The sequence below is a fragment of the Myodes glareolus genome, chromosome 11 (genome assembly GCF_982192425.1).
Source record: "Myodes glareolus chromosome 11, mMyoGla1.1, whole genome shotgun sequence".
In the NCBI taxonomy this organism is placed as follows: domain Eukaryota; kingdom Metazoa; phylum Chordata; class Mammalia; order Rodentia; family Cricetidae; genus Myodes; species Myodes glareolus.
The window spans coordinates 23,736,632-23,751,745 of NC_142036.1; the positions used below are offsets into that span (position 1 = coordinate 23,736,632).

Genomic DNA, 15,114 nt, shown 5'->3' on the forward strand with positions numbered 1-15,114 from the left:
GAAAGCCTCTATTGGTGCAACCTTTAATAAGCAACACAGTGAGGTCCATAAAGACCCAAAAAGAAAGCCCCCATGGCACACAGACCATCATAACTAAGGCAGGGACCACATGAAGCCTCCTCCCTTTTTTCTGTGTGCTGGCCAACATCCATTTGATCTCCAGCCTGAATCTGGCTGTGGAAAGCTGAAGACTGAAACTCCCAGTGGAAAACTCCCTTTGAAGAGCAACAACAAGCAAAGACAGAGACACCAGCAAAAGGCCTTTATTTTTCATTTTTTTCTCTGATGTCAGTGAGAGGATTTTGAAGATCATCTTGGGGTACATTGTCTCCTAGACAACCCGTATAGTCTTTGAGGTCAACTGGTAGATGTATTATCTTTACGTTCAAAGCAAGACTGCAACAGTTGTCCCCACAGAACCCATGATGGTGTTGGTTGATGCAATGAAACCTGGAAAAGGAGACAGTGCAGAGACAGTCAGTGGACTGACACTTAGAAATGCCCCACTGTCATTTTTGTGAGAACCATAGGGCTCTGCTTTACACAGAGACATTCAAAATAGACCAGAACGAGAAGACAGATTTGGGTAAACTGAGATACAGGAGAAAAAGCTCTACAGAGAGGATGTCCCATCTATATTGTAGTACAAAAGGGATACCTTGGAGAAGGACACCCAGTTAGGGAAGACTCAGAGCCCAGGGAGCATGAATGTTGGACCAGGGCTCTTTACTGCTCTGTTATCCAGCAGTCCTTACTCAGCACCACACCCCAGCCTCACTCATAATGAACCAGATAGCAGGGGCAGAACTAGAAGACACAGGTGATATAAAATGTGGGAAAGGAGGGAGAGGAAGGGAGATGCCATCCTAGGCTGTCTCTCCAGTCATTTTGGTCACTTACCTGCTGACTGCATTGCTGCCAACAGGCCTCCTGCTGCAACTCCACCCCCATTGGAAATGGCTGCTGCTGACATCATCTTGGCTGCTATGGATGCTGCTGCTATTCCTGTCCCCGTGAAGCCCATGGCAGTCAGGACTACAGGTGCAGCTCCCACACCCACAGCTGTAGGGAGAGGAGTTGGGTGGTGTGGGCTCAGGGGAAAGACCCACTCAAGAATTCCTGGACTGTTTTGGAGTCATTCTTTTCCAAACAGCAGGGAAAGGGTCCAAAGGTAAAGCAGGATAGGGCAGGGAGCCAGGTGGAGGCCAAGAGGTCATTGGAGGATCTAACACAGCCTTACCAAGTTGTGTGAACTTGTAGAATGCAGCATCCCTCCCTGAACCTCACATCTGTGAAGCGTTGATTAACTACTCCAGTTTTAACTAGATGCCCTTCCTCCTGTTCAACATACTTCTCTACTTGCTGTTCATTATATATAAAACCTGGAGGAGAAACTAGGCAGGAACCTTGAAGCTCATCCCTAGAGTGAGTGAGCACAGCTCTGGCCCTGGCTCTTCCCCCAGGCAGCTCCAGAATCCAGCAGAAGTTAGGAAGTGGAGAAGAGCCCACCACAAAGCACAAAGCCCACACAGCCTCACAGCAGGCACAAGAAACATACCAGCTCCTAATGCAGCACCTGCGAGTGTTCCTAGGGAGAGATGGAGTGGATACAGAAGGTTAGCATTGGTTGAGATCAGTGAGTTCTTGGCAGGTTTGGGTCAGGAAGCCCAGTTCCCAGCCCACGCCAGCGCTGAGGTCTACTTACCCAACATGGTGAGATGCCTTCTCAGCTGGTTACTTTAGGAAGTGACTTAAATCTGAGAAGAGAGGGGCAGACCCTTGCTCCTGAACCAATAGAGACATGGTCTGCCCCTTGCAATGAGTCAGCTCCCTGGTGTTGGTTTGAAAGCAGTAGGGGAAGCAGGTACTTGCTCCACCCATCTGCCTACTTCTGAGTAGATAGCTTTCTGTAGATTTATTTCTGTCCTGACTGATGTTTAAAACACACACACACACACAGATACATGGACACACACACACACTCAACGACCCCTCCCCTGCCCACCTTAATCTTTACATTTTATCTCCAGCACATAGCAGCCATGCAGCTTTACAGTGATGGGGAGGTGGGAAGGAGTGTGGGCGTCACGGTGATGACACAAGAAGTTATATTGGAGATCAATTTTACCCCTGTGATCAGAGGGCCAGCCACAGCCTGAGACTTGTGATGTCCGGTGTTTCTTCTTCTCTCCTCATTATCCCTTGTGTTCTTGCTCCATTCATGGATGTTTTGGTCAGACTTTGAAATGTAAAGATCACTAGTGTCTACATCTTCAACCAGACTGGATATTTTTCAGGACTGGAAGATCAGGGAAAGTGAAAGCTATGTCATCGGCTGCCTTGGATCACCGGGAGTGTCTTCAACAGTGCAGATTTTTCACGTCTGGAGATATCAGGGAAAATGAAACCTAACTCCTTGGCTGTCTTGGATCACTGGGTGTGTCTTCACCAGAGTGGACTTTGCAGGTCTGGTGAGAACAAAGGTAAAGGAAGCTTATTTAATTGGCGTCCATGCATCTCTAGCTATGTCTTCAAGCAAGGATGGATTTTCCACTCTGAAAAAAACTGAATTTAACAGAAACACATTCAAGATCCAGCGGGGGTACACAGATGCTAGGATTGGGTCGTGGTTGGTGGTGGTAAGTGTCATTTCAGGATACTCAGATAATCTATACTGGGTTAGGTCAGGAGACAATTTGCTCCTTCCTGGAGCCCCTCGCCTTGGTGGCCAAGTCCCTTCAAGGTTGAGAGGAGGCCAGTGTACCCTCACTCTCTGACCCATCTTTTGTTGTCATGAAAGCACCATCAAGAGTGCCTAGCTAGGAGGAAGGGACCCAAGGCTTCAGCTGCCACTGTAGGTTCCAGAGTAGGTGAGATGAGCTCCAAATGTTAGAACAACATCGTGAGATCTTGCCATTTGTCATTTCTCAGGAGTGGACGTGCATGTCTTTGCCATGGAGTCGTTCACTCTGTTCAAATCACTTGCAGTGACTGAAATGGTTTCTGAGCTCCCAAATTAAACAGGTCCAGGATTTTGCACTGTTACCAATGACTCTGACCGGGTTCTCTATCCACTCTGGAGTCTCAGGGATTTCCAGGTTGGCTGGTGGGAATCCACCTCTGAATCCCCAGTATCATCAGCAAAATTCCAATTCCATGAACAGATTCGGGTTGTGTTTGAATCTTCTACTGGGTTCCATGGCATTGTCTGGAACAGGTGTACCAGTGGCTTCCCTTGTCAGCAAGATAACAGCTTCAACAGCTGTGGCCAAAACTGGAGGTTAAGTCTCGGGCACTATTCTAGCTGGTTTTCAGGGTAAGTGACCAAGGAGGCTCGAGAGTGGGGAGTGAGGAGATAGAGATTTAGAGTACAGCATCCTGCCCTTTGCTGCCTGCTCTCACACACTTGGCCTCATCTCTGAGAAAGCCCTGAAGGAGACCAGACCCTAGCATCGACCTGGGCATTGATTCCCTAATGGCACAGACCTACATGCCTCATAAGGTCCTACTCAGAGACCTTGGTTCCTGGGGTCTGGATCTGGGTGCTATATTCTGTTCTCATGTCTCTGATGTACCAGAAAAATTCACATTTTTTCTTTTCCAAACTGTTTGACCTTCTGAATCTACAAGGAAGCGTGTCGATTTCAACACGCTTCTATACTTTACTCCTTCCTCCAGTGTGTGTGGGCCCCTCTTTACTTTTATTTATTTATTTTCCTCACAGATATCTTCTCTTTCATGCACAAATTTCAGGGATTTTGTGTCAGTGTGTGTGTGTGTGTGTGTGTGTGTGTGTTTCTGCAGACAGATTTTATCTTTTGCATGGCTCTCCACCTGTGTCCTAAGAAGAACCTAGAGACATGGATTCTGAAAGCACACACAGTCTTCTGTGCAGGCAGTGTTCTTTTCCTTTCTATCCCCAGGCAGATGCACTTGAGAATTTCTCTAGAACACACAGCAGGTAATTCGTGGAGGATGTGCTTTTGACACATCCCAAATTGTAATATTTTCCGTCCAGGGCTCACCCTGGTAACCCAGACTGCCCTGGGATCTGGAACATCTGTGCTTGGATCTGCATTGGGAGCACTGAAGGCTGGAAGCATCCTGTCAGGGGGCCCTGCCTATGTCTTGGCTGTTTGTCCCACTGGAGGTAAGTGGCCCTGCATCAGACAGCCACCTTGAGCCCCGAATTGGCACGGAGAACAGTTAGAAAAAAATGTGAAGAGGGGCATCTCTGCTGGCGCAATGAAATCCAATTAGGTTAGATCAAACCGAATTAAAATGTCCATCATTCATTAAGATGCTCTTTGGAGGCAGAGCACATGTCGGGAAGACAAAAGAGCAGGGAGCACATGCAAACCAGAAACCACGTGTTTTGCCTCTGGGAGCCCACGAAAATGCCCAGTGATTGTTGTCCTGACATCTTTGGAACTGGCATGCTGGAATTTTGAGTCCAGACTACTGCGGCTCCCGTGCCAGGGGGCTGGAATGTATGCCAGGGTTGTGTGCAAAGCTCAAGACTCAACAAGGACTACAACAGGCCACAGTTTCCTCTCCTTTCTGCGTGTCAGAAATCCAAATGGTTATGGAATCCAGAACAGTAGATAATATAGGATCAGTAGGACATTATTGCATGTATTCATGCCTCAATTTTAGACTATTACTGTGGGACCCTGTCCTCCCTGATCCTTGAGACCAAAATACTGGATGCAAATAATGTTTACACTAACCAGCTAAGCTTCCTGCTAGTTCTGTCCTTGGTTCTGCTACAGCCTGGTACATTAGCCTGAGGGATCTATTTTACTTTAAAATGGTAATTTCTCAACCTGCCTCAAAGAAGCTCAGGCGCCAAGGCCCATCTAACCTGTCTGACATTGCCTTAAACCCTCGACCACCTGCCTGGGGAAAAACTCCCACAGAGGCCAGTTTCCCCAGCCCCCTCTGGGTGGGAGGTGTTTTCCTTTACTGGGGCCAAAGGTATTTTAACCCTGGATTTAGTTGAATAAAGGGGCATTCTCTTCTTGAGGATGACTGGAACTCTGTATCTGTGTGTGTGCGTCTTATGCTTTAACCCCTAGGACAATATGGAACTCGTGGGATGTGGGTGGCGTGGAAGGACGACCCCTACATATTACATTGATAAATTCCTTAAAGTGGTCTAATAACCTCAGAGGAAGATAACATTCTTGCCCTCCCTTAATGGAGCAGGGGCTGACTCTATTGCCCAGGCTAGCTTAGGAGTCACTGTGTATGTAGCCCAGTAAAATTAATTGTCCTTAAGCCTGTGACAGATTTCCTGTCCGTTGTCTCAATACTGAAACTGCTGGCACGGCCACCATGCCTGTCATTATTCTTCCTCATTGACCAGAGTGGCCACTGTTGAAGGCCCTGGGCAGGAGGAATTGTAGGGTTTTCCTTCTGCCATGGCCAGTAAATTAAAAGGAAATTCAGAGTTGTGGGGGTGATGGTGAGAAGAGGCCCAAGACTGAAGTTCTAAATATCTCCAAAACACTTGGCTACTTCTGTGGCCTTCAGTGGAGCCCAGCATGCTGTTATTGGGACAGATAGCACTTCTTTTGGAGCAAAGGCTTTCATGTTTCATGGCCAGGGCAGCCTGGTAACTACCTCCCCTGCTTGCCAGTTCCAGTGAACAGCAGATGCTTTCCAACCATGCTCATGAGCCCCTGGGTCCACATGCCCTCCAGATAACGCTCCTGGCAGTTCAGTACCTGCCTTGTACAAACCTAGCTTTTTTTCTTCTTGCTTAACCCATAGGCCACTAGAGAGCTGTCTAAGCTCTCTGGGTTACCTTTGACCTCCTGGCACTACCAGCTTCAGAGTTTTCAATCCTGGCCCAAGTGTCTGCTGGGGACCAGGATCTTGCATGCTGCCTGGAGGCTCACACTGTTGGGCACTGAACTCATATGTACCCAAATAAGGCTTAATATGGTAGCTCCATATTTAGATTAATGAATTCTGTCCAAAGGGGTTTGAGAAGGCTTCCTAGAGAAGTGAACAATGAACTGGTGTAAGATCCGGATAAATCCAGACCCCTCTAGCAGAAAAAATAGAGCCAAATCTCTAGCAGAAAAAAATAAAGCAAAAAAAAAAAAAATCTAAGCAGGTAGAGAAGAATCAAAAATCTAGATTAGCCAGTTCAGTTACTCTGTCTCAGGAACTATCTGAAGATAAAGTTAGGTTATAATTTTGAGAATAATCTTAAGTTATCCCTTTGTGATTATCACTGGTATTTTCAGAATTTTTCAATGATCACTGGTATTTTTAAAATTTTATGGTTTCTTCCCTTAAATACCCCTTCTCCAGCTACTGGGTGTTGAACACTTTACCCCTGTGTGAAAAATGAGTTTCGGGCCCAGTACACTGGTTCCTGTCCTGTCAATAAACCTCGTGTGATTGCAGCAAGGAGTCTCTCATAAGTTCCTGAGTGGTCGTGTATTCCTGAGACTTGAGTGAGAGTCTCCCCGCTCCGGAGGTCGTTCACTGGTACCTCATTTCATCCAAACAAGTCTCTTAAGTAGCCTTCAGCCAGGTGGTGGTAGTGCATGCCTGTAATTCCTTAATTTGGAAATGAGAGACAGGCAGATCTCTGGGTTCAAGACCAGCCTGGTCTAGACATTGAGTTCCAGGACAGCCAAAGCTACACAAAGAAACCATGTCACACACATGCAAAAAAGTAACTTCAGTTAACAAGTTTGTATCACAGAGGTGAAGGGTCTGAAGACAAGAATAAAAATATAGAAATAGAAATATAGACACTAAAGATTAAAAGGTAAAAGTTTAGGATGTAGAAAGAAGGACACATAAAGCTGTAAACCTAAGTAAACTATCAACAACTTTCTCAGCAGATCACAGATCAATCTTCACAGGGATTACTTTCTCGGATGCCTGGGAAATCTCCATCACGTTAGCTATTTGCAACTGACTTTTTTATTACAAGGCCAGAGCATCTCCCTGTAAACTGAGGGTAGTGTCTTGACTGTCCTTAACAAACAGTTAACCCTTAGGAGACAGAGATATGTGACCTCTGAGTCAGACACTGTCTCTGTTATGAGAGACAGGCACTACCAGAGGAGAGGCATGACCTCAGTTTGTACTCGGGGATACCAGGAAACAGTGGATAAATAAAAGAAGGTTTTAATGAGCTCTGATAATGAAGGTTGTAAAGTATGGCAGTCAATATCTGAAAATTTACCTAAAAATAATGAGAAAGACTTTTCTTCTAAGTTCTCAGTCCAAGAATCCTAATTTATTAACCTTCTAATGTTACAAGCAGCCCCCTTTCTGACAAATTGCTAAAGATATATGTTTTCTTGCAATTAGTGAGTTTCGTTGTAGTCTCTCCTAAAACATATTTCATGATGGCTGCCTAATTACTCATGGACACTAGCACTCATTCCCCTCTTTAGGGTCTCCGCTGACCAACCCAAGGGTCAGGACAAGGTTGTAAAATTCTTTTGATCAGGGATAATGCCTGGTGCCCCTGCTATAAAAAGTAGGTTCAAAAACCAGCCGTTTGCCACAGTGTCAGAAGCCTGAATTCTGCCTGTGGTCTCAGCTAGCTGATAAGTTTTTGCGCCCCGCGGTGTTTTACTTTTTGCTTTTTATTTTTCCGAGTTGCTTTTGGTTTTCCTGGGATCTGGTTTCTGGAATAAAGTTTGCTTTTGGTTTATTAGACTTGGTGGTGTTCTCATCTTTGCGCGACCCCCCTGGACCCAACAGAGGCACTGCCTCAATCCAATTAGACCCTACCATGAAGGACTTCTTTCTCTGCCCTAGAGATTTTCTGCTTCCTGTAGGGACAAGGAGGAGTGAAAATCCACACTGTCAAGCACTGAAACTGCTTCCTATCAACCAGCAGCACTATGTGAAGGGAAGGACCTACCATGATAGCTATTGTGTTTGGATGAGAATAGAACCCAAAGACTCACATATTACCCTGTTTGGTCCCTAGTTGGTAGAAGATTTGGGGACCATATAGGAAGTGTGGCCTTGTTGGAGGGGGTGTGTCACTGGGTTGAGATTCTGAGGTTTCAAAATCCTCCTGTGACTGCCTGCCTGCTATTGTGCTCCTGACCATGATGGAAGACAAGCCCTCCATATGTCAAGCGAAGACTCCTAATTACAACCCGGGTACTCAATAACAGTCCGAGGACTCTGTGCTCACCGAGAGAGGCTATCACATGCTATCTAGTGATACCCACAGGACTAGTGTTCTTTTTCTCTTTTTACATGGAGCCACGACAGTCATTTCCTTATCAGTCTGTATCCCCAGCTGGTTTTGGTTTTGTTTAGTTTGACCCTAACCTGCATTGGGGTCTACAGGGAAAAGAAAAGGTAACCACATCAGACTTCCTTCCCCACAACAGGCAAACAGCAAGCAGGCAAATCATGGAAGAACAGAGAAAATTCATCTGAGATGTCTGAGTTCACCAGAGCCAAGTAGCCTGTGCCTCCTCAGGGCAGACAGATGCATGTGAGTCCTCTCTCTCAGGGAAGATCAGACAGGGCTCAGTCCTTCCTGTAAGCAGGATGGGGGAGGGGACAGTGCTGAGCCTCTCACAGGATTTTCTTTTCCTTTCTAGCCAAGGTTGCTGTCCTTGAGGAAGGAAAGTATCTTCTGGGCAGGGGTGCAAGTCCACTCCCACTCTCCCTGTAAACAGGGAGCCAGGAAGTAGCCCATGTTGCCCCAGGAAGCTTCTCTGCAGGTGCTGGGCAAGGCTGTAGATGGGTGGAAGAAAGTGGCTAGAAAGAAGGTCCTGACACAAGGGTGGACTATACTGTAATCACGGGCCATTTCTCTAGCAGGTGCCCACCTCCTTGTTTAGAATAGTCATCTGGATGCCTGGTAATATTCTTTAAATAATCCTGGCACGGCAGTACAAGGCTAGCAGTCCCCGGGCGGAGGGCTTGCAGAGCAGCCGCTAGCCCGGCAAAAATGGCTGCCAGAGTGGTGCAAATTACCAGCAGCTAGCAGCAGAGCGGTGGCTCATCCCAGGCAGGCTGGTCCTGCCATGCGGCCAGGAGAGCTACCCAAGCGGGCGGGTGAGCAGGCGGTGGGTAAAAGGCTTACAAGACACAGTAAATAGAAATAAGGCTGAACATTTATTACTTAAAAGAGAGAAAGAGAGAGAGACATAGACAGAGACACAGAGACAGGGAGACACGTGTGCACACTCAAAAGAGAGGACAGTAAGAGATTAAAGATGCCGACGAGAGGTCAGAGGTCACTGGGAGTGGGCATGGCTTGTCCCTTAAAGGGATCAGAGACCAAAGGAATAACACCTGGGGAATGGATTGAAACTCCTTCAAGCTCCTACTTTTCCTCTATAAAAATGACCTTGTCAAGGTAACTTAGAGATGACTAGGGTTCTGTATGCCTGAGATGAGCAGAGAGTTGGAAAGTAATAGACCTGCTATGCAGGCCCCATCAGCTAGCTGGCTCCTGACCAGCTCACTGGAGAGACAGCAGGACTCTTGACGCCTACTCCTGTCTCAACAGTTGTGTCCCATGGATCTTCTGTCTCCTGGGCAAATGTGATCCTCTGCAAACACATACATTGGGCCAATCTCTTACCCAAATATGAGACCAGGACAGACACTGAGGTCTCAACAGCAACTTCCCTGATAAGATTCTTGCTACCCATCAGAGCCAACCCAGGACTCTATCTACAGTGACAACATCAACTCTTTGCCTATGCTCCCTGATTCCTGAGTCCTGGCTCTCTGGTTCAGAGCCTGCCTCTGGCCCCACTTTCCACCCAGTGCATCCCTGTTAGCTCTCTGTCAGTCTTTCAGCTGTACAGTGGGTTAGGTCTGTTCTGCTCATCGGCCTGCATTTTGAGAACCATTGATGGCGAAGGTTCAAGAGCTTTGGAGTCAATGTTTGTGGCTACCTACACCTTTGCCCCAGAATGGAAGCCTCATTTAGCCCAACCTTTAATAAGAAACACAGTGAGGTTTATAAAGACGCAAAGCAATACCCATGATACATAGACCATCATAACTAAGGCAGCGGCCACATGAAGCTTTCCCCCTTTTGGCTGTGTGCTGGCCAACATCCATTAGATCTCCAGCCAGAATATGGCTCAGGAAACCTGAAGAATTGAAAATTGAAACTCTCAGTCATAAAACCCCTTCAAAGAGCCACGACAAGCAAAGACAGGGATACTAGTAAAAGGCCTTTATTTTTCATTTTTTCTATGTTGTCAGTGAGAGGATTTTGAAGATCATCTTGAGGTACACTGTCTTCTAGATACGTCGTATAATCTTTGGGGTCAACTGGTAGAGGTGTTATCTTTTAAGTTCAAAGCAAGACTCCAACAACTGCCCCCACAGTACCAAGGATCATGTTAGTGGATGCAGAGACTCCAAGGACACCTGGGAAGGAAACAGTGCAGAGACAGTCAGTGGACTGACACTTAGAAATGCCCCACTGCCTTTTTGTAGGAACCGTAGGGCTCTGCTTTACACAGAGATATTCAAAGTAGACCAGAAGGAGAAGACAGATTTGGGTAAACTGAGATACAGGAGAAAGAGCTCTCCAGAGAGAATGTCCCCTCTATATTGCAGTACAAAAGGGATACCTTGGAGAAGGACACCCAGTTAGAGAAGACTCAGAGCCCAGGAAGCATGAATGTTGGACCAGGGCTCTTTACTGCTCTGAAATCCAGCAGTCCTTACTCAACACCATACCCCAGCCTCACTCATAATGAACCAGATAGCAGGGGCAGAATTAGAAGACACAGGTGATATAAAAGGTGGGAAAGGAGGGAGAGGAAGTGAGATGCCATCCTAGGCTGTCTCTCCAGTCATCCTGCCTGGAGGGTCACTTACCTGCTGACTGCATTGCTGCCACCATGCTTCCTGCTGCAACTCCACCCCCGTTGGAAATGGCTGCTGCTGACATCAGCTTGGCTGCTATGGATGCTGCTGCTATCCCTGTCCCCGTGAAGCCCATGGCAGTCAGGACTACAGGTGCAGCTCCCACACCCACAGCTGTAGGGAGAGGAGTTGGGTGGTGTGGGCTCAGGGGAAAGACCCACTCAAGAATTCCTGGACTATTTTGAAGTCATTCTTTTCCAACAGCAGGGAAAGGGTCCAAAGGTAAAGCAGGATAGGGCAGGGAGCCAGGTGGAGGCCAAGAGGTCAGTGCAGGATCTGACAGAGCCAGAGTCTTATCAAGTTGCGTGAACTTGTAGGATGCAGCATCCCTCCCTGAACCTCACATCTGTGAAGCGTTGATTAACTACTCCAGTTTTAACTAGCTGCCCTTCCTCCTGTTCAACATACTTCTAACTTGCTGTACATTTTATATAAAGCCTGGAGGAGAAACATACAGGAACCTTGAAGCTCATCCCCAGAGTGAGTGAGCACAGCTCTGGCCCTGGCTCTTCCCCCAGGCAGCTCCAGAATTCAGCAGAAGTTAGGAAGTGGAGAAGAGCCCACCACAAAGCACAAAGCCCACACAGCCTCACAGCAGGCACAAGAAACATACCAGCTCCTAATGCAGCACCTGCGAGTGTTCCTAGGGAGAGATGGAGTGGGTACAGAAGGTTAGCGTTGTTGAGATCAATGAGTTCTTGGCAGGTTTGGGTCAGGGAGCCCAGTTCCCAGCCCACGCCAGCGCTGAGGTCTACTTACCCAACATGGTGAGATGCCTTCTCAGCTGGTTACTTTAGGAAGTGACTTAAATCTGAGAAGAGAGGGGCAGACCCTTGCTCCTGAACCAATAGAGACATGGCCCGTCCCTTGCAATGAGTCAGCTCCCTGGTATTGGTTTGAAAGCAATAGGGGAAGCAGGTACTTGCTCCACCCAACTGCCTACTTCTGAGTAGATGGCTTCCCTTAGATTTGCTTCTATCCTGACTGATTTTTTAAAACACACACACACACACTCAACCACCCCTCTTCTGCCCACCGTACATTTTACATTTTTATCTCCAGCCCATAGCAGCCATGCAGCTTTACAGGGATGGGGAGGCAGAAAGGAGTGTGGGCATCATGGTGATGACACAAGAAGTTATATTGGAGATCAATTTTACCCCTGTGATCAGAGGGCCAGCCACAGCCTGAGACTTGTGATGTCCGGTGTTTCTTCTTCTCTCCTCATTATCCCTTGTGTTCTTGCTCCATTCATGGATGTTTTGGTCAGACTTAGAAATTTTAAGTTCACTAGTGTCTACATCTTCAACCAGACTGGATATTTTTCAGGACTGGAAGATCAGGGAAAGTGAACGCTATGTCATGGGCTGCCTTGGATCACCGGGTATGTCTTCAACAGTGCGAATTTTTCACGTCTGGAGATATCAGGGAATATGAAACCTAACTCCTTGGCTGTCTTAGATCACTGGGTGTGTCTTCAGCCAGAGTGAACTTTGTAGGCCTGGAGAGAACAAGGGAAAAGAAAACTTATTTAATTGGCGGTCGTGTATCTCTAGCTATGTCTTCAAGCAAGGATGGATTTTCCACTCTGAAAAGAAATGAATTTAACAGAAACACATTCAAGATCCAGCAGGGGTAGACAGATGCTTGGACTGGGTCGTGGTTGGTGGCGGTGTCATTTCAGGATATTCAGATATATATACTGGGTAAGGACAGGAGACAGTTTGGTCCTTCCTGGAGCCCCTAGCCTTGGTGGCTAAGTCCCTTCAAGGTTGAGAGGAGGCCAGTGTAACCTCACTCTCTGACCCTTCTTTTGTTCTCATGAAGGCACCATCAAGAGTGCCTGGCTAGGAGGAAGGGACCCAAAGCTTCAGCTGCCCCTGTAGGCTCCAGATTAGGTGAGATGAGCTCCAAGGTTTAGAGCAATATTGTGAGAGCTTGCCATTTGTCAGGAGCTGGACGTGCATGTCTTTCCCATGGAGTCGTTCACTCTGTGCAAATCACTTGCAGTGGCTGAAATGGATCCTGAGCCCCCGTCTATTAAACAGGTCCAGGATTTTGCACTGTTACCAATAACTCTGACCGGGTACTCTATCCATGCTGGAGTCTCAGGGATTTCCAGGTTGGATGGTGGGAATCCACCACTTGGTCCCCAGTCACTTCAGCAAAACTCCAATTCCATGAAGAGATTAGGGTTTGTTTGGAACCTCTACTGGGCTCCATGGCATTGTCTGGAACAGGCACACTAGTGGCTTCCCTTGTCAGCAAAATAACAGCTTCAACAGCTATGGTCAAGCAGAGGTGCAGTCTTGGGCACCGCTCTAGCTGGGTCCCATGGAGTGTGACCAAGGAGGCTCGAGAGTGGGTGTGAGGAGATAGTGAGACAGAATACAGCATCCTGCCCTTTGCTGCCCGCTCTCACACTATGACCTCCTCTCTGGCATTGAAGGAGACCAGACCCTAGCATCATCCTGGACTTTGATTTTCTAACAGCACACACCTACATGCTTTATAAGGTCCTTCTCAGAGGCCTTGGTTCCTGGGGTCTGGATCGGGGTGCTTTATTCTGTTCTCATATCGCTTTGATTTAACAGAAGAATTCACTTTTCTTCCACTCTCCCCAAACTGTTTGTCCTTCTGATTCTACAATGCAGGGTGGCGATTTCAACAATGTGTGGATTTTAACAGTTAGATACCTCAGTTTTTTCTTCATTTTGTGTCGGCCCCTCTTCACCTGTATTCGTTTATTTTCCTCACAGATATCTTCACTTTCAACCCAAAATTACAGGGTTTTAGTGTCAACGTGTGTGTGTGTGTGTGTGTGTGTGTTTCTGCAGACAGATTTTTTCTTTTGCACGGCTCTCCACCTGTGTCCCTAGAAGAACCTAGAGACATGGATTCTGAAAGCACACACAGTCTTCTGTGCAGCCAGTGTTCTTTTCCTTTCTATCCCCAGGGCAGATGCACTTGGGGATTTCTCTAGACCACACAGCAGATAATTCATGGAGGATGTGCTTCTGACACTTCCCAAACAGTAACATTTTCCCTCCAGGGCTCACCCTGTTTGCCCACACTGCCCTGGGCTCTGGAGCACCTGAAGTTTGTAAACATCTTGTCAGGAGCCCTGAAAGCAAAAAAACAGAGCAAAATCCATCCGAGATGTCTGAGATCTCCAGAGTCAAGCTCCCTGTGCCTCCCCAGGTCAGACAAATGCATGTGGGTCCTCTGTCTCAGGGAAGAATAGACAGGGCTCTGTCCTTCCTTTAAGCATGATGGAGGAGGAGACAGTGCTGTCTCTATAGGATTTACTTTTCCTTTCTAGCCAAGGCTGCTTTTGCTGTGCTTGAGGGTGGTAAATATCTTCTGGGAAGGGTTGCAAGTCAACTCCCACCCTCCCTGTAAAAAGGGAGCCAGGAAGCAGCCCATGTTGCTCCAGGAGCCTTCCCTGCAGGTGCTGGTCAAGGCTGTAGGTGGGAGGAAGGAAGTGGTTAGAAAGAAGGACCTGTCGCAATGGTGGAGTATACTGTAGTCACGCGCCACATCTCTAGCAGGTATCCACCTCCTTGTTTAAGAATAGCCAACTTGATGCCTGGTGAAAAACTTTAAACTTTTTGGAGCTCCTCTTTTTCCTTTATAAAAATGACCTTCTCAAGCTAACTTAGAGATGTATAGAGTGCTGTATGGCTGAGTTGAGCAGAGAGTTAGAACATACTAGACATGGTATGCAGGCCCCATCAGCTTGGTGGCTCCTGACTTGTTCACTGGAGACACAGCAGGGCTCTTGATGCCTCCTCCAGACTCAGTGATTGTGTCCCATGGATCGCCTGTCTCCTGGAAAAGATATTATCTTCGGCAAACACATATATTGGGCCATTCTCTTACCCAAATATGAGACCAGGACAGACACTGAGGCCTCAACAGCAACTTTCCTGGTGAAGGTCTTGCTACCCATCAGAGCCTGCCCAGGACTCCATCAGCAGTGACAAAGATCAACTCGTTGCCTATGCTCCCTGATTCCTGAGTCCTGGCTCTCTGGTTCAGAGCTGCCTCTGGCCCCACTTTCCACCTGTGCTTAAGGTTTCCCCAAGGAGGCCTTAGAGGGAAGAGGAAAAGCCCTGGCCCAGTCTGCTCTGCTCATCCTCTCCTTCTCCAGACCCCAGCAGTCCTTTCCCATTCTGACCCAGGGTATTGTGAGTCCCTTTCCACAAATCC

The 15,114-nt window shown here is 47.4% G+C and overlaps 2 protein-coding genes across 3 annotated transcripts; both read right to left on the reverse strand.

Annotated features, from left to right (window-relative positions):
* Positions 1-247: 247 nt before the first annotated feature.
* Positions 248-1,830, reverse strand: LOC148120460 (interferon alpha-inducible protein 27-like protein 2A). The gene is made up of 4 exons (XM_087911554.1): positions 1,706-1,830; positions 1,559-1,588; positions 901-1,062; positions 248-450 (listed from the first exon to the last, which is right to left on the reverse strand). Exons 1-4 carry the CDS (start codon positions 1,710-1,712, stop codon positions 386-388), a joined length of 264 nt encoding a protein of 87 aa, XP_087767680.1. The 5' UTR covers positions 1,713-1,830; the 3' UTR covers positions 248-385.
* On the reverse strand, positions 248-11,825 carry LOC146892470 (interferon alpha-inducible protein 27-like protein 2A). 2 transcript variants are annotated; one of them, XR_015739207.1, is made up of 5 exons: positions 11,662-11,825; positions 11,516-11,545; positions 10,855-11,016; positions 10,258-10,398; positions 248-319 (listed from the first exon to the last, which is right to left on the reverse strand). XR_015739207.1 is itself a non-coding variant. In XM_085697868.2 (4 exons), the coding sequence occupies exons 1-4, from the start codon at positions 11,666-11,668 to the stop codon at positions 10,325-10,327; spliced, it is 273 nt and encodes a 90-aa protein (XP_085553994.2). In that variant the 5' UTR covers positions 11,669-11,817; the 3' UTR covers positions 10,187-10,324. The 2 variants fall into 2 exon arrangements, 1 of the variants encoding a protein (XP_085553994.2); XM_085697868.2 differs by lacking the exon at positions 248-319 and having other exon boundaries at positions 10,187-10,398; positions 11,662-11,817.
* Positions 11,826-15,114: the final 3,289 nt, after the last annotated feature.

Bases quoted from the DNA above. Each gene is read 5' to 3' on its own strand.
- LOC148120460 (XM_087911554.1), bottom strand. The intron at 1,063-1,558 runs GTATGTTTCTTG...CTCTCCCTACAG, and splicing joins AGGTGCTGCATTAGGAGCTG to CTGTGGGTGTGGGAGCTGCA. The intron at 451-900 runs GTAAGTGACCAA...CTCCTTTTCCAG, and splicing joins GGCAGCAATGCAGTCAGCAG to GTTTCATTGCATCAACCAAC.
- LOC146892470 (XM_085697868.2), bottom strand. The intron at 11,017-11,515 runs GTATGTTTCTTG...CTCTCCCTACAG, and splicing joins AGGTGCTGCATTAGGAGCTG to CTGTGGGTGTGGGAGCTGCA. The intron at 10,399-10,854 runs GTAAGTGACCCT...TTTCCTTCCCAG, and splicing joins GGCAGCAATGCAGTCAGCAG to GTGTCCTTGGAGTCTCTGCA.